We start from the raw sequence: 26,418 nt of genomic DNA on the forward strand, positions 1-26,418 counted from the left end.
ATGTGGGACTCTGGATGAATGGGGCCACTGTGCGCCTCAGGTCAGGGTTTACAGTGAGTCTGGCCGGTGGTCCGCTGCGACTGGGCAGGCCCCAGGGGCCTGCTGTGGCGCCGGTCTGACTTTTGTTACCCGTTGGAGGGAGTGGATCGGGACTCTCGCGGGCGGGGGTCGCGTGACAGCTGCCCTGCCTCTGGGGACCCCTCTGAGCCCTCTGTCACCCTCTGTCACTCACTCTGGGAGGGCCCCGCACATTCTCCCGCTCAAGGGACCGGCAAAATGTGAGAAAGCGCTTTTGTCGCTTTTAATCGATTTTGCTGGCTTTTATGTAAGGGTCAGAGCTAGACTTCTGTCTCTCATCTGAGGATTGGCATACTGATTTCACCCGAGTCTTACTCTGTCCTCACCCGTCATTGTATCCCGTTCTTTCTGCCTCTTCCAGCCACCCTGTGATCAGTTAAAGCATCAAAGCCAGTGTAAGAACAGCTGGCACTTTTCGCTGGCACTTGGGTGCCCTGAGAAGCTGGGTAAACATCACTCCCTTAGCGGAGGAGGCCTGGCAGTTTCCAAACACAGGGCTCTCCTACACCTCCCACTGCTATTGTAAGCTCTGCATAGGGAGAGCAGGCTGTAAGTGTGGCTATCGACCTCTGCCTGTTGTAGGTTTCATAATGCTGTCATTAGGTTGCAGATTAAGAGTTACACTGCATACTGAAGGCTCCCAGGTTCCACTTCAACTCCGATATGAATTTCACTACGCCGACATTGCATTAGATCACATCATCATAGGTTCTAATGGTCGACTTTCTGACATCCTAATATCCTATCTAACAGATAGACAGCTCCCATTTCCTATTTTCATAAAGCAAATGGTGGAACAAGATGTTCTTTTACAAAAGGAAAAACAAAAGTCTTTCTAAAATGGTAGTGACAGTGTAATCTGTCAATTAGTGGGGCTTTGTCGTAATGGAGTGCAGATGCTGAGTGAACTTTGAACTGTTGTAGCTTTTACTGTTGAAGGTAATGAGCCTTATTTGAGTTCCGCTGGACTGCAGTTGTGACCTGGTCACTGAGTTGGTCCATGTGTGATTGGATAATATTACATTTTGAAAGTTCCAAAAGAGCTTGTGCCATCACAGTGTTTCGGCCACTGTTTTTGGTTGCTTTTCTGCTTTCTGATGTCCTCTGAGCAGGCCCATCCTTGTCTTTATCTAAAGCCCGCAGATGCCAAACATGCCTTTGCCTTATTAAGAGACAAACAAATTCCTTCTTGAGTTGGGGGTTGATATTTTAGATGTGGGGCTTTGTGGTACCCAAACCCCTCGGTGAACTTGAATGAACCGGTCTGGAAGAGCAGGAGCTGGGCTCTTTGTAATGACAAACAGTAACTTGCATGGGAGTAAATCATTTTATGTTTGTGTTGTTCTGGTAACTACATTGAGTTTAATAATGGTATGTGCGTGTCTGCTCTTTCCTGCCTCCGAGGTTGTCTGTCATTGCAGTTTGATTATTTTCAAAATACAAAGCCTATTGGTAAGTTGAAAGCACCCATATATTTCATGTAGGAATTTTGTATAACCAGGAGGGTTATGTCCCTGAAAAAACACCTTAGCCTTCACTAAATAACATTATTTATAGCTTTGATTTTTCTGAGCTGTCAAGAGCTGAAAGGTTTGTTGGGGCTGCATTGAAGAATGGCATACTGTAGAAGCATGGGTTTTTGACTATGGCACCGCATGGAAACAAGAACCATGACCACTACAAGCTCACCCAACCCCATTCTTGATGGGCTTCCAAACCATAAAGTTGCTATTAATTTAATTTCACATTTCCTGTCCATGCAAGTATCTCGTAGTGCTGCAGATCTGAGTCCTTCGGCTGGTTGCTGAGTTATCCAACATGATGCTATAGTGATGTAGTGGAGGCAGGTAACAGTGAAGTAGGCAGAGAGTTGCAGAGGCCTGTGCCATTTTATCTCACTGCATCTCACTGTGCTAGATGCAGAATGTACTGTCACAGTTCCCTTCCCCCATCCCTTACCTGAATGAGAGGAGAGAACGTGACCGAGCTCACCCGGCCTGGCTCTGCATCTGGGCAGGGCAGAGCTGTCCTGTCATTGGCCACGGAGGATTTACTGTGCAGGAAGTCAAGGATTCCCCCGCGGCTCCGAAATGCGGAATTCCCTCTGGGTGACCTCATGGTTCGAAGGGATGCTGGCGTGCCGCCCGCTCCGTGTGCCAGCCAGTGGACCGGACTCGGCGAGCTCGTCACCACCGCGTGGATGTGTACCCAGTGTCTGTGTCAGTGAAAGGGACATGGTGCTGCTCTAAACAAACCGGCAACCCATTCAGTCCTGCGACAGAGTTGCTCTCACCCAAGGTCGGAGTGTTCGCCTGTAATATTTAGCTGGGCAATAGAGAACTTTGACTCACAGAGTGGTCACGGCAATATTTGTAAACACCTTCCCAGCTCTGACTCCACAGTGGCCTATTGGCTTGAGGTACAACAGCAGAAAGGGTGCTCCAAGTCTGTCTCTCAGCTGCAGACTAGAGGGTGGCGAAGGAGTACGTAACATTATGTTACATTATTATCATTTAGCAGACACTCCAGAGTGACTTACATAGGTTACAGTCTTGACATGATATCCATTTATACAAGTAGATATTTACTGAGGCAGTTGTGGGTTAGGTACCTTGGCCAAGCAGTGCCCCAGCGGGGAATTGAACCAACAACCTTTCGGCTACGAGCCCTGTTCCTTACCGCTATGCTACACTGCCCTCGTAATAATATGAGATTTAGCTGGTGATATGGTCATGCATGCCTCTGTATCTCTCAGCTTCGGCTTCAGCCACTGCTTCAAATGGAGTAGAGGCTGGTAATGAAGATGTCTGCAGTGACCAGCATGTGAACATGAGGGAACCTGGTTCATACAGAGTGTTGCTGCGCATCACTGAAGACTGGAGACAGTGTGCAGGGTGCCCGCTGTTGGTTTAGGGAGCAATTTATCTTTGTCTTTACATTTTTTCATACTGGGCATAGCTCTCTCCCCAGCTTAGACTGTAGCAGCAAGACAGAAACAATACAATTATCTCACACAGCTTGTGGGCTTGCTGTGAAAATGGCTGGAGATTTACAGATTATTTTGTGCATCCATGTGTTTTTATGCTTGAATCATATTTACTCTAAGTAAACTGTGCAATTACCTGAAGGAATTAGGCAGAATCCCTGTGTGATTTGAATTTATGATTGTGGCCCTCTCTCCTGCACCTTCTGTGGGAAACAAGCATTACAAACAAAGGTTGTCTTGTGTTGTAAGAGATGGTATCTTGTAAGACCAGGCCCTTAGCATTATGGGAAATTTACAACTATGCAGTGCTCTGCTCATTTACATACTCTAAATACCTTGTGTATCAGGTTCCTGTCAGTGTTATTCTGGTGTTAAACTTCACATGTACACATGTTAAAATATTTGTATGCAGTTAAACATAGTTATACATCATCTAACAAAAATAATTTGTTATGTGATCAACATGATCAAATTATATGATAACATGATCAAATTATGATCAAATTATGTGTGCATATTTACACATAGATATCTATTTTTTGTATTCTTGACATTTCAGTTAATTTCAGCCATGCAGGGGTCCTGACACGCTGAATCCAGAGTAAGTCTCCTACTGGCATGTGAAAAGGGATCCCAGCCATGCACACTGCCGGCTGTGCACTGAGCTTCACGTCGTTTGTAAATGCCTGGCTGTGAGCTAATGAGCTCTGTCTGAAGGCCGGCTTGCCAGAAAGCTCAGGGCTGGAAGCTGGACGAAGTCTGGGCACTACGGCTGAACTCTCTGACCCAGAGCCAGTTTCCACTCACCCTGCCACTCTCCTGCAGCCCACCACCTTACTGCGGCTGAGACGGGAGTCAAAGCGGGGGATCAGCAAGTGCAGAGAAGAGAGTAAGAAGAGGGGGTGCTGACTTTGAGCCCCTCCCTCCTCATTAGCCAGATGAGTCCATCTGGGTTATGTGACTACTGTATATTTTCCATTTCATTTGACACACTGATCCAGGTCAGTTTGCAGTGTTTGCGTTTTACCTGTTGACCAAGTATGCACCTGGAGATTGCATGGAACAGGTGAGGTTAAAGGGGTATAACACCAGAATCAAATCTGCACCCTTCTTGTATGAACTATTGATTGCAGGGATATTGCTTTTTAAAAAAAAAAAAACCTGCCAGCATGTTGATGGAAATAGATTGGAGTCAAGCAGTTCTCAGCTGTTGTTTGTGAGAGGATTCAAAGCCCATCACCAGTGAATTGTGCAGAGGCGCAGGTGGTAATGAAATTCCTTGTGGGATTTTGAGATGCACAGCAGGATCCCCTGCCCAGGATCCACCGGGAATGCAGGCGAATGCCAATTTTCCAGGTTCTGAAGACAAAAGAACAAAGCGCAGTATTTAACAGCACCAATTTTCAGCTTTCTTCTAAAATGGACCTAGGTGATGGGTGATGGTTATTCTGGGCGGTGCTGCGGATTACCTCCCTCAGGTGCAGATGTGTGTGGAGGTACGGCTGCAGCTCCTGGCTTCACGGCGACCGCGTGCGCTTCTTGCTGCGGTTACGCCACAGAAGTCTAACCTCACACGCCTGTGGCTCCCGTGTGTTCCATCTCTTGACATAATAACTGATGTCACATAAAAGTGTGTTTCATTTGGAGCACTGTTAAGCCTTCCAGAGGTCGGACGTGTAGAAATGGATGAACTTCATTTCTTTATGCTTCCTTTACAGGTGGTCATTCAGGTGGTTAAACCCTCAGTGCTCTGTAAAATGCAGTAATGTGCTTTTGATCCATTTTAACAATAGAACTGGTATGGCTGTTTCATCATTTGCTTCCCTTTTTCCCCCGGTGAATTGAATCGGGGCATGCAATGTGACTCTTAAATTTAAGCTGGAAACTTGTTCTAGCACGCATCGTCTGTTTTTGCTGGGGCCTGTTGTCAGAGCGTTTCGCAGTGCCTGTTTTGGGAAATGGAATGGGTTATCAATACAGAAAACATCTGCTTAATGAGGATGTCTAGAGCACGATACAAACATTAGTGTTAGCCAGGTGCAGACGAGTGTGGAAGAACCTGAAAGAAAAAGCTAAAAGGGAGACTCGCTGCTCCCGGTGGGTCTTTTGACTGAGGTGCGATCTGGGCTGAAACTGTGTTTTGAATAAATCAAAAGCATTTGCTATGAAGAGTTTCCTCACTCCCCTTGCGTTCTTTACAGGGTCCGGGGCTTGTAAAGGGAGAGCGAATGTACTGTGTGATATTACACTGACAGCACATGCCTGGGGGGGGAGAGAGCAGTTTGACAGATCGGCGGCTTGCTCGCCATGGCTATTTTACTCAGTGTGGCCTCAAAGTAACGTGCCTGCACAGGCAGATAACTTCTGTTATTGTTACACGTCAAGACCACACGAAACTAGAACATGAAAAGTTGTAGTGATGCTTACATGCCCCTCAGAGTATTCTGAACAGTCTTCCTCATTTGTGGCTTCTTCCCTGCAGGCAGGCAGCTTTGTATTCCCTTGGTATATGGTCTGTTGTTTTTTGTAGAAGGCCGTGCTTAACATTCAAGTACACACCACAACGCTGCAACCACAAAGGTTAATGGTATTGAAACTGAGAGTGCACAACCTTCATTTCTTTTTGTTTTAATAGGTCTGGCCTTTATACTCCTTGCAAGTTTGAATGGGCTGTGCCTTTCCTGATTTAGGTGTATTGTTCGCTAAAAATGACGCCTAAAAAAAGGAAAAAGAAGGGACACTTTTCGTAAAATAGGCTGCTGGTGCCATAGCCCTTTCATACCAAGTGTGTTTTGTTTTTGATTGTTTGCGAATTTGCTGTAGTAACTTGTGTAACCTTTTGTTCTCAGTGATGGTGTTATATTTCTGAAGATGCTTTTTAGGCTGGGACCCTCAAAGTCTAGAGCACCCATCCTCCATCCTAATTATGGGCCAAGGCCTGCAATTACTGTGCCAGTAGCAGTCTGATTACAGATGCTGTTTCCCATTGTTTTTTCCCCTTGGCCTGCCTGCTGTTCTCTTCCTCTGTAACTGTGCCCATCTTTGCTTTCTGTTTGAGCTCTGAAATGAACAGTGAAAAGCTGCTCCTGTGGGCCTCACCCACTGCAGTTCCTGAACAGTTAAAAAGCTGTTCTTTTAGGCTCACCCACTGCAGTTCCTGAACAGTTAAAAAGCTGTTCTTTTAGGCTCACCCACTGCAGTTCCTAAACTGTTAAAAAGCTGCTCCTGTGGGCCTCACCCACTGCAGTTCCTAAACTGTTAAAAAGCTGTTCTTTTAGGCTCACCCACTACAGTTCCTGAACAGTTAAAAAGCTGTTCTTTTAGGCTCATCCACTGCAGTTTCTGAACAGTACTGCTGTTCTTAGACTCATCTTCTCTAGTTAGTTCCTGAACTGTAAAAGAGCTGTTCCTTCAGGCCCCATTCACTCAGTTGTTCCTGTAGGCTTTGTTCCCTGCAGATGCTAAACTGTACAAAGCTGTTCTTTTAGGCTCATCCACTGTAGGTCTACTCTGCCTACTGTTTCTGTGGCACAGCTGTGTTGTTGTGAATTACCGCCATCATATCTTACCATCAGGATCCTTTCAGATGCACACCTTCCTTGTAATTGTCACCTTCTTTGTAATTTGTGAGTCCGTTTTGAAAAAACAACCCATCGATAATTCATTGCTCCCATAGTCACTGATACATGATACTTGCTTGAAATTATCGCTCGTGTCAGGTTACGTAAGAGAATTCTGTTACTTCCCTTTTTTTTGAAAATACGTTTTCCAAGATCACGACCATGTCTGGATTAGCGCTGAAGCCAGAGGGATGCTGGATCACATCCCAGCCCACATGCCACAGAGTCAGTCAGCCACAGACAGTTTGTTCCACCAGAATAATATCATTACCACATATGAAAGTGCATTGTTTTCCCGTGGGGTAACTGTAAAACATGTGCGAGTTGCCATAAACACGTGTCTGTTTTTGAGACTGAGAAGAAAATGAGATCACATTTTTGGGTGTTTGCATGTCTGCTGAAATACAGAAATGAAGAGGCCAGAGGGAAAGGCATAAGATTCTTGTTTATTCGCTTGATACGCTCAGCCTGTCAATATGAATTTCCTGTTTTTTTTTCATTAACATTGCATACAAGTTCTTAAATTTTTACTCTGAGTAATCTTAGTACTGGCAGTGTCAGATACCTTTAAGAGAAATCAATCCTGTCTTTAAGATAATGCTGTCTTAAAGACGGTCTTTTTTGTTTTCTTTCAGTTTTTATGGATAAAACCAGCTTTTCTTCTATGCATTTTCAATGTTTTTTTTTGACATTTTTCATGCAATCAGGGCACATCCAGCCCCCAATGATTAACAGTTTGAAAATGAAAATGCACCGCGAACAAATCCATAACCGCATGCCAAAGTGACAAATTGTAATGATAAACTTTACGCAAATGAAGGAAATCACAGAGCAGCTGCCAGTCAGCTGTTTTACATCACAGGAGCTTGCCAGGAATTTAAATTGCACATCTTAATATTCACGTCTTAATATTCAAATCAAATTCTTCACCTTTAGGCAGTGGTACGTTTGCACATTGCAACATATTACAGCCTGTGCCACTGCGGTCTTGTTGCTGGAATACTAGCAAGGCTTATTATTATATAGGTTGTGCTTGTTTAGACAGGACACTGTACTGCACTGTAATCTGAAGGAGCACCACTGGATTTGGCGTTTATGTGGGACAAGCTGACACACCTCACGCCATTCTGCGGCGGTCCTGTGTTGGCCTATCCCCATAGCTTCCAGGGACGGAGACATGCCCTGCTTCACCCAGATTGCAGCGTTCTGCTCCCCGGGTGATGTCAAGACTTGTTCCCAAGCAACCCCGCCCCCCCCCCCAAAAAAAAAGAAAAAATCATTATGTGCAATACATTTGGCAGATTAGAAGGGATAATGACTGCTTCGGTAAACCTTCAAAGCCCGGCAAAAGTTCCTGAAGTGATAAAGGAGGCCCTCGCTTGAAAAGTCCTAAATCCTCCTGAATAAAAGCTGAGCGTTCGGGCCGGGCTGCTCGATGCGTGAACTTCTCACCCGAGGGAGACAGTGAGGCGTTTTCAGCGAGGAGGCTTGGGCGTTTAGAGGATGAAGCTTTGAAGCGCATACACACATCATAACAAGCACTGGAATGCTGTTACAGAAAGGCCAGTGCTTTTGTCAAGGGGCTGAACGCTGAAGAAAAGCCTTAAGTGTAAATGCAGTAAATACACTCGTTTTCATACAGAGGCTTATCGTTCCCATTCTTCACGCTAACCTGTCTCGACACTTCCAGTCCCTGTGACTGTGGAGGGTGCAATAGGAGGTGATGGTTGCTGGGTGACATCTACAGCTTCAACTTCAGAAATGTCCTCTCATCTTTCTCAAACATCCACCAGTAGTAATATGTTGTGCTCTTCATGTCTGTGAGAGAAGCATGGAAAACGACCTTGATTCAAACCTCACCAAATACATTCTGTAGGACACTTTTTTAATGTTGTAATTTTCATTTATGGACTGAAATATGTTATAGTTTATAATGTGAAATAAATGCTGTATGAAATTAGTATGTGCAGAAGTATGAAGTTTCTGTAGAAATTATGGCCATGTAATTTAAGTGAAATTTTTGCACCTTTTTGTCTTTGAAAGGTTTGTCACACCTCTTTGCCTGTTCTGACTTGATTGAGCATATTATTCTGCCCTCAGAAAACCCAAAGTTGTTCAGCCCTTGCATTCGCCAGCAGTTTTGTTAGCCTGTTTTGAGTATTGCTGTGTCTTTTGATGAGGTTGTGGGAGAGAATGTGTTCCAGACGCTGACGGGCAGCGGTCAAACGGCGGTCGGTTCTCTGGACTGTCCCATTTATGGCTGGGGCTCCACAGTCTGAACAAACACTGATGTGTGTTTAAGCTCTCTCAGTTGTGCATGTTTTTAAAAGACAAGGGGAAGAATATTTGGGGTGTGTGGTAATGCGTTGTCCTATTCCTCTTCGTAGATTTTTACCAAATTTCAACAGCCTTGGTTTCCTTGTTCCTACCGTATCACAGCATAATTTTCTTTTCCATCTGCCAGCGAAGAGCCCCCATCTTTGATATCGAATCTACATGTAACAGGGCTTGAATTTCAGTGAGGGCGAATGATGAAGGAACATGATAAACGCAAGCACCTGAACACGGTGTTTGGGGTGTTTGTCAGGCAGTTTCAAGCCTCAGCAGCATTGGTTTGGGTGTCACGGTCAGACTGCACTGAAGCAGAACAAGTAAACCGTTTTTCACTTGCTCTTTTTCATTGTCTCGAAAATAGGATTTGTTGAGTTTATGTTGTATTAATGAGTAAATTCGCTAGAATTACTTTGGAGAATTACTTTTTAAGTTATTAATAACTTGGAATGAATTCATACACGCATAGTGGATATGCAGGGGTCTTTTAATAATATACACAGTGTACATCTTGTCAATGTGGTTGCTTGTTTAATGTATTTTGTTTCCCCTCAAAAATTTGAATTCCCCCAATGTGACATGGTCTGTGAAAGCGTTACCAGAACAGTAGGCTTAAACCTGGTCAGTGCCTTCACATGGCTTAGAGAGCAGTGACCGAGGGATTATTGTGCTTCATAATCGCAAATGAAATATTCAGGAGGGTTTGGGCTCAAAGGTGGCTTTTGTTTTCATGAATGTTTGATGCGTCGCGATCCCAGCACTCCCCTGGTGAATGCGTTGAATAGTGCGTGGCTCATTGCGTCTGGTCTGGCTCTCGCTTTCCTGCTGCTTTTGCCTGTGTGTGCTCAGGGGAATGTAGGGATGGCAGCTACAGCAGAGTGAACAGAGCTGGAGGGGGTTCAGGGATTACTGATTTGGGGGGTGTTTTTTGGGGGGGGGGGGGGGGGGGGGCATGATTCCTCTGGGATTTTTTGACTAAGGATGGAAGTTGGTGGCGAGGGGGTGTAGGGCGAGGCCGGGAGCGTTTTTGGTAAGCCACGTCACAGGCCGTGTTTACAGCTGAAAACCCGCCTCGTAGGTGTGGCACTTTGATATTTACAGTAGGCTATTTTTACGAGCGTGGGGAATTCGTTTCACACTGTGCCTAGTGAATGCTCCCCGTCTCCTCCACGGCAGGCAAAACTAATCAGAAAGCGCATGCGATCCCATACCGAAGCTCTCAGTGTGTGCTGCAGTGTTTACAATGAAATAAAAACAAATGTCTGTTCAAGCGGGAGTCTTTTACTGAAGATGCATTACGAGCCCAAAACTGACAGCCTCTAGAGTCTGACCATGCGCCCTCTGACAAGCCAGGCTCTGTCAGAACGGGGCTGAGAAGGGGGGCTAGTGGCTGGGTTGGAGACCTGACATAATCCCAGCCTAAATCGGGGTATGTGTTTACAGGCCTCCATGCTGTTGTTTCAGCTTGGGTTACTCAGACTAGCCTTCATTTCTGTGCATGACAAGCAGATGTTTGTCATTGTATGTATCCAGTAACAAGCAGCTTGGCAGCCCTTTCACTCACATGCATATACACCCAAACACTAGCGAGCTTGCCAATGTGTCAACACCACCTGCGTTCTGCTGTTGCTTCATTTCGGAGTAATCAGATAGCTAGCTGGCCGGAAAGATGGATGTATTTCACTTCATTTCAGTGCATTTTCTGATCCCTTTCAAAGTCAGCTGGACCACTTTTCCATGACTTTTGACTTTCCTAGGACTTTCCAGGGTGAAAATATTTTCCAGAATTTTTAGTGACTACTGTGGCAGCCCTGCTGGACTAGATTTGTCAAAGCTTCAGGCCATCTCGCACTGAAAAAGGCACAGTCTTTTTGTAGAAGGCAGAGTAATGTTCGCAGATGCCTGTGACATTGAAACAGTGACGTATCAGTCTTTGGGAATGTATTTCAAAGAATTTTCTACTTCCTCTCAATTAAATGGGCTCCATGTAGAATATGCATATCCAAGTTAAGGCTGCTTCAGAAATTTCTTTCACTTCAGTGTCTTTTTACACTTGTTTGGCACCGAAGGGGTTAACCGTAATTTCTGCCTGTATTTCTCTGTGTGTTCTGTATTTCTGAAGCTCATTATAGTGATTTTTGCTGTTCGCACACTACACAGCTTCTCCCACAGGGCCTTCACCCTGGGGATGAATGTGGCTGCCTGCTGCTATGCACTGTAGTGCTCCTGGAGATGCAGGCAGAGTGATTCACAGTGGAGGTGCCACTGAAACAGTGAGATGCTAACTGATCGCTCACTTCAGCCCTGCTGCCAACTGGTGCTGAAAGACAGGGATTCTTTACGTTTATTCCGATCTTTATTTTGTGACGTCATAGATGAGTAGTGGTTTCTCGCGAGAAGGGATGTTGTGTAGTGGTGAGGGACCCGGGTTGGTACCCAGAATGTTATGTGTTTGAATCTTCTTTAAATGTTTGTCTGTAGTCTTCATATCAAAGATGGGGCTCTGCTTTTACAACTCGAACATGGCACTTAGAGGAACCTGAAGCGCTTCTGCGGGTATCCAGCAGCAGTAATGGGCAATTTGTCAAAGACTGTTTTTGTAAATGACTCATTACTGGATGAACGTGCCTTCTCTGGGTTTCACAGTGTTAACGCTTGACTGCTACGCCTGCAGTTTTACACCTGTTCTTATTGTGCACCGTTTGCACTTAGCTGTTGATGTCAATAAAACGATTTCAGCACCTTTTTCCTGTTTGGACGTCGTTCCTTTGTTTTACTAACGGGTCAGCGGTGTTGCTCTTAAAAGCTGGACTTGCTGAACTCCTTCCTCTGGGGGTGGACTCTCCCTCAGTCTTTCCTGACAGACCCTTATCGGCAGAAGTCATGAGCGTGGTCACTCTGCTCTGTTACAGTGGAGCAGTAAAAATGAGACTTCAACCATTTCTTTTAAGAGAAGCTCTTACAAAATGTCCATTATTGGTTAACGTGATTTGATTTCCTTTAATTCATTGTTATTTCACTGTAATGCTTATTGATTAATTGACATGGTGTAAGTAAGGTGGTAAATGAACCAACGCTGACGAGCTTGTGCCAAATCTACGCTCTCTGCATTGACTTGCGCCTCTTTTTGTCTGGTCAGGTTAGAGTGCTGCTACCAGAACTGATTACATTAGTGGTCGCTCCTCCTCTGATTCAGTGTTTTCTGTGTCTCTTTAGTGCTTATCTGTGTGCAAATTACGTGCATAATCAAACAGCCCAAATAAAGAGGCTTTTTTTATGGATTGCCATCCTGATTTACAGCGACAGAGTGCATCTGTGGGACCACGCGTCGCATTAAGGAATCCATTTGCCAAAGTGCTGGCGGTAATGATCGCCCCACAGCCCCCCCACCCCCCCACCATCCCTCCCTCACCCCCCCACCATCCCTCCCTCACCCCCCTCACACCCCCCAGCTGAGGCTTTGTCACAGGGAGGCGGCGGAACTAAGCGGCTCTCCAGACAGGTCACTTTAATGACCCTGTGATTGATGGATCCCCTTGCTCCCCCGCCCCGCCCCGGAAGAGCTGCCGTGGGGAGTAGCCCACGGGGCTCGGGGGGGTCAGATGGCATGCGCCGGGGGAGGTGTCTGCGTGTGGTTGAGGAGTGACAGGTCTGTCACGCGTCAGCTGGGAGCCGTCAGCTCCAGCCCGTCCTGCCACTGTCTCTCCCAGCAGGGCTTTCGCCGTGCGGGGTCCACACTGCCAGTGACTGATGGGGCAAGCCGCTGTCAATCACCGCTGTTGACTCTCGGCTCACTGTTTGTGAACCAAGGACCCAGTTTCTTTCCGTCCGCGTCCTGGTTTGCTCCCCTTCTGCATAAAGCTCACCAGGGTGTTTAGAATGAGGATTTAAAGGGCAGATTAAGCGCAGAATGTTTTGTCATTTTTAACACATTGTGGTGTCGTTTAGCAGTGATGGGAGAAATTCCCCCAAAAGAGATAAATTCTAACTTAGCATTTGAAGCATTTGGACCTGAAAATGGCTTCCCCAGTAGTTTGTGAGTTTAGATGTTTCTGGCTTTGCTCTCTATTCTGTTTTCAGGTGACTGTCTTATTTGGAGGGGACAGTTGAGTTTTCCCAGTAAAATTCATAATCATGCCGCATAATCTGAGGGGTCATCTCTGTGTTTCTGAGAGGCTTGAAGAGAGAAGGGTTTGCGCCTGGCCAAGGGGTCTAGTACTCACCGTGCCTTCAGGAATGGTAGAAAACATCAGTGGGATGAAAGGAAACCTACTTAACTGCCATCATTGTCATTGTCACACTCTCTGCAGCATTGACTGACTTTTGTGTTTGTGTGTGTGAAGGATGTGAGCTGTAACGTCTGCCTTCCTCTGTCTCCAGGACCCTGGTTACTGGTTACAAGTGCACCACCTGGAACATGGCGACGGGGGCATCCTGGATGCGGACGACGTGCTGTGCGACGTGGCCGATGACAAAGACCGGGTGAGTGACACCGCGGCGGGCAGTTCCTGGAGTCTGGCTCACAAAGACCAGTGTTTCCTGTTTCCAGCAATCTCACATAAGCCTGTTTTTCCACCGGCCTGGGTCACCTGTCAGTCAGCTATACATAAGTCTAGCCAGACATGTTTACAGCAAGCTGACCCGAGCTGACAGGATGTTTGCTGACTTCAGGTAGGATAGTAGGTTGGCCTGGAACCCAGGTGAGAGGAGCATAAATTAGCAAGATTATCCTGTGTAAAGTACCACAGCCATAGTCTCTTTCAGTGCTTCCTCCAAGTTAGACATCATGATCTTCCTCACGTTATTGATAGATTTAGCTGGAGGGTAAACAGTCTTCTGCCTTACGTGCTGTATGACAGATCTGTATAACCCTCATGCTTTGCCAGTCTTTTGGTTGTGTTCTCTTTCAAAAAAGGACAAAAAAACAACTTTTTTCGTCTACTAACATGAATAGCACAAACAAATGTGATACAGGCGAGTGTGGACGAGGCACTGTCAGTCCAACTCCAAAGACGTTCCTGGATCAGCAACACTTCGGCACTTTCCATCTGTTGGAATGAAACGCACTGTACTGGAGTCTAGTAGAATGCCTCACACAGAGCCATAGCAAATGGAAGTGCAGTTTTAGCCTGATGTTGGCAGAACAGACCTGGCTGTGCTTTAGAGAAAGGGGTGGTTTGCTTTTCAGTTTCTTTTTTTTTATTGTATTGAGTTCATCCCGGGAACATGTCCACACATAAAACGCTGATTGTTGAAATGCCATGCCTCCCATTTTTACGATATTGGACATAAATCTCTAAATGGTCATTAATTCCCTGTGCTGTAAGTTTGCAGAGTCTATCCATTACCCTGCCACGATTTTATTAATGCATGAGCCTGAATTACAAATGAATGTGGTTATTTTTAACGCGCGGACTCACAGATTAAAGTGCAGACGAGTGACCTAGTGTAGGTAACCAATTGTTATGAGCCGTCTGACAGGTGCATGCAGCAAGCCAGATGGGTTTTTATTTTTGCCTGTGTGTTTGTACAGAACGTGACCAGGATCAATTGAGTCTCTGCCTCTCTGGTGCTGTTGAGAGGGTGGTTTTATGGTTCGTCCTGTTTAGTTATTGCAGTGGCTGGTCTCTCATTATGGGGCAATTTGCACATCTGAGTCAGACAGCCTGCACCTGATGTGGTGATATCTGTATTAATGTGACTATTCTGAGGCACCTGGGGGCCAAGTGACTCAAAGCCATAATACAACAGAGAGCGCATCCTGTGAGTGTGGTTACAGTGAGCTAACCCCTCTGTCAGGCTACGATCAAAGCTGGCCTTCGCTGATGATGTCACACCAGCGCAGCAGCTTTGCTTTAAACAGGATGGAATCAGCTGCTTTGTTTTTTGGTGAATCCTTTTGATCCTCGGCAGAGTGATGTCACGTCTCCTTGTCTTCCTTTTGCGTTGGTGTATTTGAGAGTCCTCCTGTTCAGACTGTAATCACGACAGTGGAACAGAAGCATGGGCTGTGGGTGTCAAAAGCCACATTCTGCAGTTCTGCACTTTACCACACTGATACTGGTATTAGCAGCATAAGAGAGTGAGAGAGTGTGTGTGTGTATAAGAGAGTGAGAGAGTGTGTGTGTGTGTGTGTGTGTGTGTATTTGTGTATAATATGGTTTTATGGATTTATATATTTATATAAAAACTAACTGAATTGTTTTCATGTTTTTGTATGTGTGTATGTGTGTATTTACACACACACAAACAGACAGACGCACACACACGCACACGCACACACACGCACAAACACACAATTTCCTTCTTTGAAATGCAGTGTGACCCCACTCTAATGGTGCATGGAGCTCAGCAGAAATAAGCGAAACGCGCCGTGCATCTCTGCCTGGGCCAGGATGTGCTGGACAACGCAGCGGGCCTGTTTTTGCAGTTCTGCAGTGCGGTGGCCGACCCGCCTCGCGTGGCTCGTCCTGCAGCGCTCCTCGTCCCTCCGGGGCTTTGCGGGGGGGGGTGGGGGGGACGGTTACCCAGGATCCCGCTCTGAGGAGTCCGCACTCTTCACAATTATAACCTCACCCTCCTCGTTCCCTGAGCCGTTTCGTGTGGGCGTGTCACCGAAGCAATTAGCGAAATTAGTCCTGCTGGCTTTCTGATACGTCTCATGGTTGGAAGTGTATCACTCTTCTTTGTCTCCTTAGCAACCTGTTCCCTGAAATGCACACTTAATGCAGTATTTGCACGGTCAAGGGTTACTGTGATTTTGCTGTGTTATTGTCATGTTAAATTGTGCTGAATCTGTGATAGTGAGTAGAAAAGAAGACCTGTGCTTTCTCTGTTTGAAATGAATGTTGTACTTTGTCCTACCAAGAGGATTATTTTTTTTTTTGCTGCTCAAAAAAAGTTCCTTACAGGATACAAGCACAGAAACAATGGCCAGTGTAAAAACAGCATGTGAATATATCTGCTTTTTCTCTGAGTGTAACCACTGAAATCCATGCTGACGATGCATTCTTCAACCAAAGTAAGCAGATTAAAACCATTAAGGTTCCATTACATATAATTCACTGCTTAAGGTTGTGGTGTACAGTATGCATAATGAGCTCTAGATGTTTCCCATCATCCCCTGCGGGTAAAGTTCTGTGGGGCCCTGCCTCTTCTACTGTGTGGGAGGCCTTATTACTGCAAGCAGAGGGATCTACCCCGCAGGGCATTCCCAGAATGCACTGAGAGACGACCCCCCAACAGGCAGACACTCATCACATGGAACCTCATGCATGAGCCTTTAATGTACCTGCTAAACACCTGTACCTGTAGTCTGTGAACGTGGGGTGCACCTTTCCCATATTGAATTGAGATGTTTGAGATTTTCCCCCCCTGTGCCTGAATATACTCTTGGTCTGAGATAGGTGTCCTTTGTACCTGTGTGTCTTGTGGGTGCTTAGGTGCTCGGTAAATTGTTTGCCTAAAGTGCAGGCTGAGCCCGGATTCAAAACAGATTGGCTCGGTTCTGTCTGTGATTCTGGTGGGTAGGTAATTCAAGCATTCCTCATCTCACTGCTTTAAGGCACCTTGAGGTTCCCTAGATTCCCTTGCAAGTTGCTTGAATATTGTCAGTTGAGTGGTGCTTATCCTCCAGTCCACTATGTGACTATTAGCTGTTTTCTGTGTGTGAGTGTATGGGAGGATTGCATACTTCTCACATCAGTGCCTCTACATGCATGTAGAAGTTGTGGTGAGAAGAGACTCATGTACAGTTGGCGATTCTGACCAAGCCAAAAAAAGCATAAAGACAATTACCAGGCAGATTATGCCCTATAAATCCAAACAGGAAATGGGGAGAGGCTTTGGGCTTGTTTGCATATGTGGGGTGTCAATTAGATTATCAAACAGGATTAAGAGCTTTAATTCCAGGATTGCTGTGCTCTGTGGGACAGCGGGGTCCCGCCATCTTTTCTTGACAGAATTGTCCAGGGAAGTGAAAGAGGGAATTTGAAAATACAAAGGGCAGTGTCTACATGTGATCTGTAAAGTCAAGAGAGAAGCTGTTTGATCAAGTGGTGGCACGAAAGTCAGCACTGTGCACTTCTGCTGAAAAACACAGACCCAGTTAATTACCCATATTCACCACTGTTAGTATACTTATTACAGAAACAGCATTGATTATTCACAGTTTCTGTTAGCAGAGTCTGCCTGCTGGCAAAGGGCCATATTTTCTAATGAATTCCAGATTTATAGTTGGAGACAAGTAGTGATTTATGATATGTGGCGGTGTCATGTACAGTGGTGTTAGTAGATGGATTTTTCACAGGAAGGTTGATGGATTAAGTCCCAGGTGGGTCACTGTTGTTGTGCCCATGATCAAGCTACTTAAACTGGATTGCCTCTGTAAAGATCCAGCTGAATACCTTGGAAAATATGTGACAATGCACCTTGCCTTGCTTAAGGGCACATGTGATATTTGATGGACTGACTGCTTTTCTGAGACTCGTACATGTGCTGTGTTAACAGCTGTTAATGGAAGTTTTTATTGAGTAACAGTTTGTCACCATGGTGACGGCCCATTTTTTTTTTCCCAGGTGCTGCTTCCCCCTCTTCCTCTAGTTTCCCCTGACCGCTGTCCGGCCTTGACGCCGTTCCCATTCTAAAAGCATCTGCATTCACACCACATCAAACGCACTGCGTGTGGGCCTTCACAGTGCCTGCCTTACAGTTCTGTCTGCAGAACAGTCAAGGGAAAGTCTGGGTAGCAGCAGCAGGTCCAGGATCAGTTTATCTAAACCTCATTCCAGTCCAGAGTTCCATGTGAACAAAGATAAAACCAGATCCAGGGACAGCACAAAGAGGGTAGTTGATCAATAGCTTGAGGGGAGACAGTATGTTGGTGGTAGAAATGGACATGATTGGAAGACACTCTCTTCTGACCGCTGCTCACCCACATAGGGTCATTTACTTTACTGTGGCACTGCAGTGGAGACCCTGGAACCATTTGATTTCCATGCTACTGTGCAGTTCGCCCTCCGATCCCCACGAGACTGCACAGCGCAGATTCTGGAACCCTCCGATCCCCACGAGACTGCACAGCGCAGATTCTGGAACTCTTTTTCGCCATGCAACTGCACCGCGCAGATTCTGGAACTTTTTCTCCATGCAACTGTGCAGTGCAGATTCTGGAACTCTTTTTCTCCATGCAACTGCGCAGTGCAGATTCTGGAACTGTTTTTCGCCACGCAACTGCGCAGTGCAGATTCTGGAACTCTTTTTCTCCATGCAACTGCACCGCGCAGATTCTGGAACTTTTTCTCCATGCAACTGTGCAGTGCAGATTCTGGAACTCTTTTTCTCCATGCAACTGCACCGCGCAGATTCTGGAACCCTCCATTCCCCATGACTGTGCAGTGCGGACAGCTGCGGCGCTGATCCTCCCAGTCCCTCCCAACTGTCATCATTCTGTCAAGGGCGTGTGACAAATATAGTGAGGCGCTGCATGCTGAATTTAGACGCAAATTCCAGCAGTGGCTTCGGCAGTGCTGCGGGCAGTCCAGGGGCAGTAGGTTAAACAAGCCCTTATAAGACAGACACTGCAGGCAGAGGCCGGCTCTGGGTCTTAAACCCGATCAGTGAGTCTGTGTGACAGCATTCCACAGAAACACCCATTCTCCATTTTAACCCTGCTGTTTACCTTCTGTGCCTGTGGATAGATGATAATACATAGCTAACATTACTGATAATACATTATTACACTCATATACTTATACACTGACATGTCTCACCATGACCCACTGGAATTTGAACCTGTTACACATGTGTAAAATGTGCATAGCTCATTCCACTAGCTGTAGGAAATCTGTTTTAATGTAGAGGGAAGTCAATATAGTTACGAGTTTTCATTCCTCCTGCGTATGCTTTGAAATGTTTACACACATTGATTGTATCTGTTAACGTTAATCTTACGTCCTGTATGTCTGCCAAGTGAATTGGGATTGTGGGTTTAGTATGAAATACATTTGTATGTGTTTTACAAAGCTCATTACCCAAGGTAATTCCAATCTGGCATGCTCAGAATATAATGATGATGTTTACTGAGCTGAATTTTTTAAAACAAAATTATGAATGAGGGATCCTTAGTGACTGGTTCTCATGATTATGACCGGAAATGGTGGTCTGCGGGTGCTGTCTGACTCCCTCTCTCCCTACCTCCCTTTCATTCCCTCTTTCTTTTCCTCCCGCCTCTTCCTTGCTCCCTTCATCTCTCTCCCTTTACATTTTTCTCTCTTTCTGTCCCTCTGGCATTCTCTTTGTCTGTCTCTTTCCTCCCTTTTCCATCCTCTTTTCAACCTCCATGCAACCCCCCCTCTCTCTCCGTCCCTCCCTCTCTCTCTCTCTCCGTCTCTCCCCCTCTCTCTCTCTCTCTCTCTCTCTCTCTCTCTTTCTCCCTCCCTCTCTCTCTCTCTCTGTCTCTCTCTCTCTCTCTCTGTCCTCCTTCGTTCCCACAGTCATCCCTTTGGCCGCAGTTGCGTTTCTGAAGGGAAGTCAGAGAGTCTGAGGAACTGGCAGTAAGTGAGGCGTAGCTCGTGGCAACCCCAGCGCCATAGTCTTAAGTGAATTATAGCTGTGGTCTGAGATTGAGCTGTGCTTAGAAATGCCTCATTCATCAGAGAGAGGCCAGTAGCATCCTAGTGCTGGTGTATTGAACAGCTATGCTTGTCTGTCCACTGTTTGGGATGGTGTGCTGGTCTTCTGGAAGGACATGTGAGCTTGCTTTTGTTCCCAGCTCTGCTCATAAATTAACCTACCAATCACTTTTTTACATTTTGCCAAAGATAAATCATAGCTGTGGATGCCACTTGTGCCGTGTACTCCAGAAATAATTTATGGCAGTGTATTTTGGAAAATGTGATAGCGGAATTGCGTATTTAATCGGCTAGTTGGAATTATTAAGCCAGAAGAGTGGGGCTGGAATCAACCCCAGTATGAGGCCCATCAGCTGTGTGGAATGGGATGCCCCTGTGCTAAGTGGCCTTTTGAGACCAGCTTCTCCCCTCCAGCTCCTCTGGGCTGCTGATGTTACAGCTACCTGTACTCAGGCCCATCCTGGACACAAAGCGGGCCCAATGTGCAGTGTAACATTCTGTAAAGGTCCTGCCCCAGGGGCGTGGCCAGGTACTGGAGCCTATAGAGGAGTGAGGGAGGCACCTTGGACCCTTTTACAGGCCGCCCAGCTGTGTTGCTGTTCAAACACAGTCTTGTAACCGGAAGCTCGGAGGTTTGGATCCCGGACAAGGCACATGTGGTACACAACTGCGCTTTGCGTCGTTAAGCCTCCCAGCTGTACAAACGGGTGATATGTAAGTTGTGGAAGTCGCCTCAGACACGCCAAGCAAATAAATAATGAAAAGGAATATAATGTACCATCTTCGTTCCTTTGATGTAGGTGTTTTTACAGGGCTGTGCTGGGATGAGTCTCTGTAGTTTTACGGGGGGTTTGCATGCTTATAGAGCTCTCTCTTGCTCTCTCCCCCTCTCTCTCTCTGTCTCTTTCTGTCTCTCCTCTCCCTCTCTCCCTCTCTCCCTCCCTCTCTCTCTCTCTCTCTCTCTCTCTCTCTCTCTCTCTCTCTCTCTCTCTCTCTGCGGAGAGAATGCGTGATGACCTCATTTGTTCCACGTGTGTTAGCCCACTCCCTCCTCTAATGGGAACAGTATGGCACTGAGGCAGGACCCGAGTGTTCAGCATTCTCTGTTAGAGAGAGCTACGCAGAGCGGGCTACCTTTCAGAGAGACAGAGCAGCGGAGGGCTTTGCGAGTTGATGCTGTTTGTGTCGCTCGGAGGCCTGATCGTGTGAATTGAATCGGATGGAATTTTCCGGGCGGCTGTGCGGTGTGTCGCAGCGCTGTGCGTCTGTTTGGGCCTGATTCGTTTCCGCAAAGAGTCACAGAGCAAATTGAAGCTTCAGCTTTGATGATGGCCAGTTGCCTCAAACTGCGCTTGGCTAATTTGATGCCCCAGCAATAATTTTTCGGAGTGCGCGCTCTGTCCGGTGTCCAGCGCCTCTCGTGAAATGCTCGACCCGCATTCAACCGCTCGTTGCAGGAGTCGGAATATGGGAGAAGGGGACTGTTCCCATGAATGGGAACTCCAAATCCCTCAGTTCTGCGGGGCGACCACGGATTTCAGATGGCCGAACAGACCGCGCTCTCAGCGGGCATGTCAAAGGGACCGTTGTAGGAGCCCGCTCCAGCTCTCCCAGCCCGCCGGCAGGGCTCTTTCTGTGACAGAATTCCTGGTTGGCCTCTGTCTCCATGGGAACTAGGGAGAAGCACAAAGCGCAGTGTTATTTATTTGGCATTGGCTGGCTGGAGTCTCTGTCTCTCCTTGAATTAGTGTAGCCTTATTTCGCAACACTGCAGCAGCCAAAGTGCTGAGAATCAAAGGGACCATGGCGGGGGGGAGGGGGGCTGGTGGGAGGTGGGTTGGGGGGGGGGGGGGGGGGGGGGGTGGGATGGTGCGCCCAGCAGGGCGAGAGTGTCCAGCACGCTAATCTTAAATAAAGCCCCCGCCACCTGGCTGTCTCATCTCCTTCATCGATTCCCCATTCTCGAATGGTGTGAGATGTGCCTGGGAGACGGGCAGTAATTCTCAATTCCAGTCACTTGCACGACCCCTGAAGTCACAGAGCTGTTAACCGTGGCCTGGTTACTGAATTATTGAGATATCACCGGGAGAGACCTGTGCGATTGCCTCAGTATCTCAAATCAATCAGCTGTCACATTGTCTGCCATTTTGCTCACACCCATCCTTGTGTTTTTGAACAATAAGCAGTGGTTCTTGTAACCGATGGCTTAATCTGTGTTGAAGTAATAGAGAGGCACAGCGTTCTGTAATGGTGTGAATGCTGTTGCATGCTGTGTGTTTTTTTGGAGAGGGGTGTGAGTGCTTATTATGAGTGTTTTCAGTTCGCGTCAGAATAACAGTAATGATGTATTGCTGAGCATAACTCTTCCCGATGGAATTTGCCTGCCTGGCTTTGGTTACCCAAATCTGCTGCCCAGACGTTGCACAGAGAAGAACAGTTCTGGTGCTCCCAGATCAGACTCCGCCCCCAAGCATATGGTCATGACGACCGTTCATCTCGACCACACCACCCGTCGTTACAAAGCGAGCGTTAAGTTAACAGCTGGCTAACTTCAGTCCCGTCTCCCAGAGTGACCTGGGAGCACTCAGGCCTTCATTACATTACATTACATTGATGTAGCTCCAGAGTGACTTTCTAGATAGCTATCTTGCAGTAGCTATGTAAAATAAGCTTTGCTGTAGTTAACTACAGAAAGTTAACTACATTACACCACTTTACATGCATTTAGCAGTTGCTCTTATCCAGAGCGACTACCAGCACAATAGAATGTAAGTGTATCCTTTGAATTTGAATGAACAACAGTGTCAGACCAGGCTAGCGACACTTCCAGACTAGGACCAGAGCGCGAGCATAACGCTATTGAAACCCTACCACAAGTTAACTCGTGCAACCTTTCCAGCATGCCTCATCACGCTTGTCACCGTCAGGACAAGGCTTCGCAACAAATTCAATTTTTCACCCACTTTGCCTCTAAAGTGGCCGTAATGTGCCTCTCCCAGAGACCCGAGGGGCCGCCGGGGCGGCGGCGGCGCATAGCGGATATCTTACAGTGCTGTCACGTCAATCGGCGAAAGATCAAAGCCTCGTGCGGCTGGGGGGGAATAGATTCGGGATTAAATGGGTTTTAAAGGGTGTATAATGAGCAGCGGCTATAATGAGATTTAAGCTTCCCCCGAGTACGTGCGCTGATTTGTAATTCTGAAAGAATGTGGAATGCTGGCATTTCCACTTATGCTCTCATTAAACATTGTTTACAGGACTTAGCGGGCTTTCCTCTCAGAGGTTGACTGTAATATTACTGTATATTAGGAGTTTTATCAACGGAGAGCAGACTTCATCCAGCTCTCTGCCGTTGGCTGGGGAGAGGAAGCCCAGTTTTAGGTACCAGAGGGTTTTTTGACTTGCAGGGTTTTAAGTGGAATCATTGCTCCATTCAAATATCTTATACTTCATCTGTCTATCAACCAGACAATGTTGTATTCTCCTTTTGTGCTTTGGTTCTTGTCTGTAGGAGGTGTTTCTGGTCTCTCATATTAAGTAACATCCTTTCCAAACAGCAGAGGCAGGGAGACTCCAAGATCACTTCTCCCGAGAAATGGGCACCTGATTAGTCCAGCCGCATTTGGACAGAAACATTCAGAGGAATTCATATTATTCTAGTTTGGGCTCTCATCCATTTGCAAGGTTTGTGGGAGGCACTGGCATATGTGTGTATGAGTTTTAGTTTTGCTCACAGTTTAGAAGGAGTGTCATTGGTATTATTGACGATGCGTTATTGGTTGTAACATATATTAAGCTGTAAAAAGTGGGTTAACAGGTGCTTATTTGGGATTTTTTAAACAATGGTCAAACCCTTGACTGTGTAAAACCTTGGTCACAGCTGTACCCGAGAAAAGTGGAAAAAAGTGAAATTCTAGCTTTGATTTCTTGCACAGTAGCACATTGGTACGGCTGGGAAAACATCTGCATTCTACTGTTAGGTATCAAGGTACCAGTTAGTCAGGCCTTGTTAAATGCTACCAGCTGAGACTGCACAATCCACACTTATAACGGTTGTGAACAATGGCAATGGGTTAAGTCTGCCCCCTTGTGGCCAGATTGTACTGATGCAGCTTGGTTGGGAGAATGCCTTCGCTTGCAGTTCTGGTATCTCGTATCAAAGTGTTCCCTCCACATGTCCAGTTTAATTTCACATCTTCTCCCCAGCTCTGTATTTACCCTGTTGTATTTGTTCCCATTCACATGCGAGGTGCATGATCCTGCTGAAATCATTTCTCTAAGTGATTTGGCATCGGATATCTCTCAGGCCAAAGATTTAACTGAAATTGACGCATACATCATGCTTAGGTGCCAGTTTCTCTCTAAACCCAGAGCAAACACCCGTTTTAAGAGGAAGAGATGGCTATGGGCATTGACTGATGTGATGACCAACTGCTAGCATTTGAATTCTGAACAGAGGATAGAATATGCATTCATCTTCAGATGTGTGTTGAATAATAATCTTGCAGAATATGTGTGCAGTATTCTTTCACCTCTGCAGTTGTTTCTCATTAATTTCAGGATGTTTTTGTTTACTTCGTGACGGTGCAGTCATGGCGTTGTGTGATAGACTGTGATGTCAGTGGCTGAGCCAACAAACGTTTCGCCCGGTGGCAAACTGAGGGAAGACAATTGTCTGCGACAATTATTCTTGGCACTTGTTTATGTTTGTGTTTGTTTGCAGTGAAGGCCAATGTTAGCTGTAGGGTACAGCCCTTGTGCGTGTGTGCATGCATGCATGCCCGTGTGTGTGTGTGTGTGTGTGCGTGTGCATACACATGTATGTATACATTTGTGTGTGTGTGTTTGCTTGTGCGTGTGCGTGCGTGTGTCTGTTTGTGTGTGCATGCGTTGTGGGTGTGCATGTGTTTGTGTTGGTGTGTGCTGAGGGAGCAGGCGTGGGATAGGCTGAGGGGAAAATGTTTACTTTTGGCTGGACAGAAACCTGACATTAAGAGAAATAAGTCAGTGAGATTGATTAACTAGTCAGGATTGCAGATATTTTGGTCTGGTTTGTGCTCTGAGGCTAACTCTTTTGTCAAACATGATTTACTCCTGGAATGCAGCCTTGTGTGTACTTATTGTTTCGCTATGACAACAGCCATTGCAGACATGCCTGTTCAGAGCTTTTTTTAAACATTAACACATTTTCTTCTCATATTGCGTACATGCGATTACTGTCCTCAATGTGTTGAGAATGGAGAATGGATCTTTACCTGTATGTATATCATGTGTATTTGTTCTGATTGTTTTTGACCAATAAATAGCGGAATTAATATAAAACAAATGCTCAGATGAAAATGGGCACTGTATGGAAAGATGATTGTTCAAAGGAGCATTTTTGATGCTTAATGGAAGACTTGGAAAAGTATCCAAGCAACACCATCTTCAGTGTTCTAGTGGTGATTTTGGTGACCCCCGGTGGTTGGGATACGTTACTGAGTGACAAATTAGATGAATATGTTTAAAAAAACTCTGCTCCAGTCCACTTCTCTTGGAGGATGAGGTGGGTTTGAGAGTGGAGGAGACGCATGGAAGCATCATTCTGATCCTTACAATCTGGCACTTCTGTTTGTTCCTGTATCACTGAGCTGCCAACAAAACTCTGAAGTAAAAGGCCTCAGAGACTTTTATTGTACTTTGTTACCGATAATACTGTTATATAGTATCAAAATCTTAATATATTGTGTATGTTTACATGCTTTTAGTAGAACTAGAAATTGTAGAGCCAGGAAGCATTTCTTTATAAAACTGAACACCTGAAGTGGAATCCAGACAGACAGACACATACACCCATAAACATAGACACACACGTACACGAGCACACACACACACACACACACACACACACACACACACACACACACACACTCTGTCTCCTAGGCAGGTCCGCAGTGGCCCGCTACTGGCAGACGGCTGACGGGAGAGCAGCTGGAGTGGGGCTGTTCAGTCAGTCAGCCCTCGTCTGTGTCACGGCCGATCGACACACTGAATAATTTACGACAGTGTCAGCTCCTGTTCTGCTCCGCGCGGCGCGTCAGGAGCCGTTGCTATTGTGACCAGACTCTAAATGCGGTGCGGTGAAAACAGCACCGCGAGCTCATCTCTGGGTGGCGTCTGGCTGCTGATTGGCTGGGAACGCCTCACCGAGCTCATGCTGAGCCGCAAATGCATCTGCAGTGAAGAGTCTGCTGACTGGAAAATCATCCTCTCTTGTTTTTAGCTTTGTGTGAATATTTTACTTTGAATGTCATTATACTTAACGATAATATACGCTAATATACCTTGTTTCATGTAATAACCTGTAATATTCACCCGCAAAATCAAGCCCTTATTATCATGTGGAAGATAATTCTTTAGAGCCCTTAGCATTGAGATGCATTATTCTACATTCGCTACAGGCTATGTTTGCTATACAAAGATAAATGTGGCCTATGAAACAGCAGACTGAATGAAAGGCAGTACACAGGTTTCAGGCTCTTGCTTTGCAGCTGTGTTTCCTCCCAACCAGCAGAGGGCAGTGTTCTCTATCCTTCCTAAACCCAAGCATGTGGCATCAGCGAGAATGATGGTAGAGCACGTTAATATCGCATATTGCTGAAAAGATGCTCAGCAGATGGGTTTTTCCTCACGAGAGAGGTCCGTTTCTCCAGGGGACTGTTTCTGATTGCGTCTGTTGCCTTTTCAGCTACTTTACTGCAGTGTGTCGTTTTGGCAGCCGTCGAAAGCGTTT

The 26,418-nt window shown here is 46.2% G+C and overlaps 1 protein-coding gene across 1 annotated transcript in view; it reads left to right on the forward strand.

Moving 5' to 3' along the window:
* Window positions 1-26,418, forward strand: part of LOC118770919 (partitioning defective 3 homolog) — a 262,566-nt gene that overhangs the window by 33,030 nt on the left and 203,118 nt on the right. The window contains exon 2 of the mRNA XM_036518693.1: window positions 13,396-13,497. Coding sequence (XP_036374586.1) covers window positions 13,396-13,497 — 102 coding nt within the window. The remainder of the gene's footprint in view (window positions 1-13,395; window positions 13,498-26,418) is intronic.

This window comes from Megalops cyprinoides, chromosome 24, assembly GCF_013368585.1.
Source record: "Megalops cyprinoides isolate fMegCyp1 chromosome 24, fMegCyp1.pri, whole genome shotgun sequence".
Taxonomy (NCBI): domain Eukaryota; kingdom Metazoa; phylum Chordata; class Actinopteri; order Elopiformes; family Megalopidae; genus Megalops; species Megalops cyprinoides.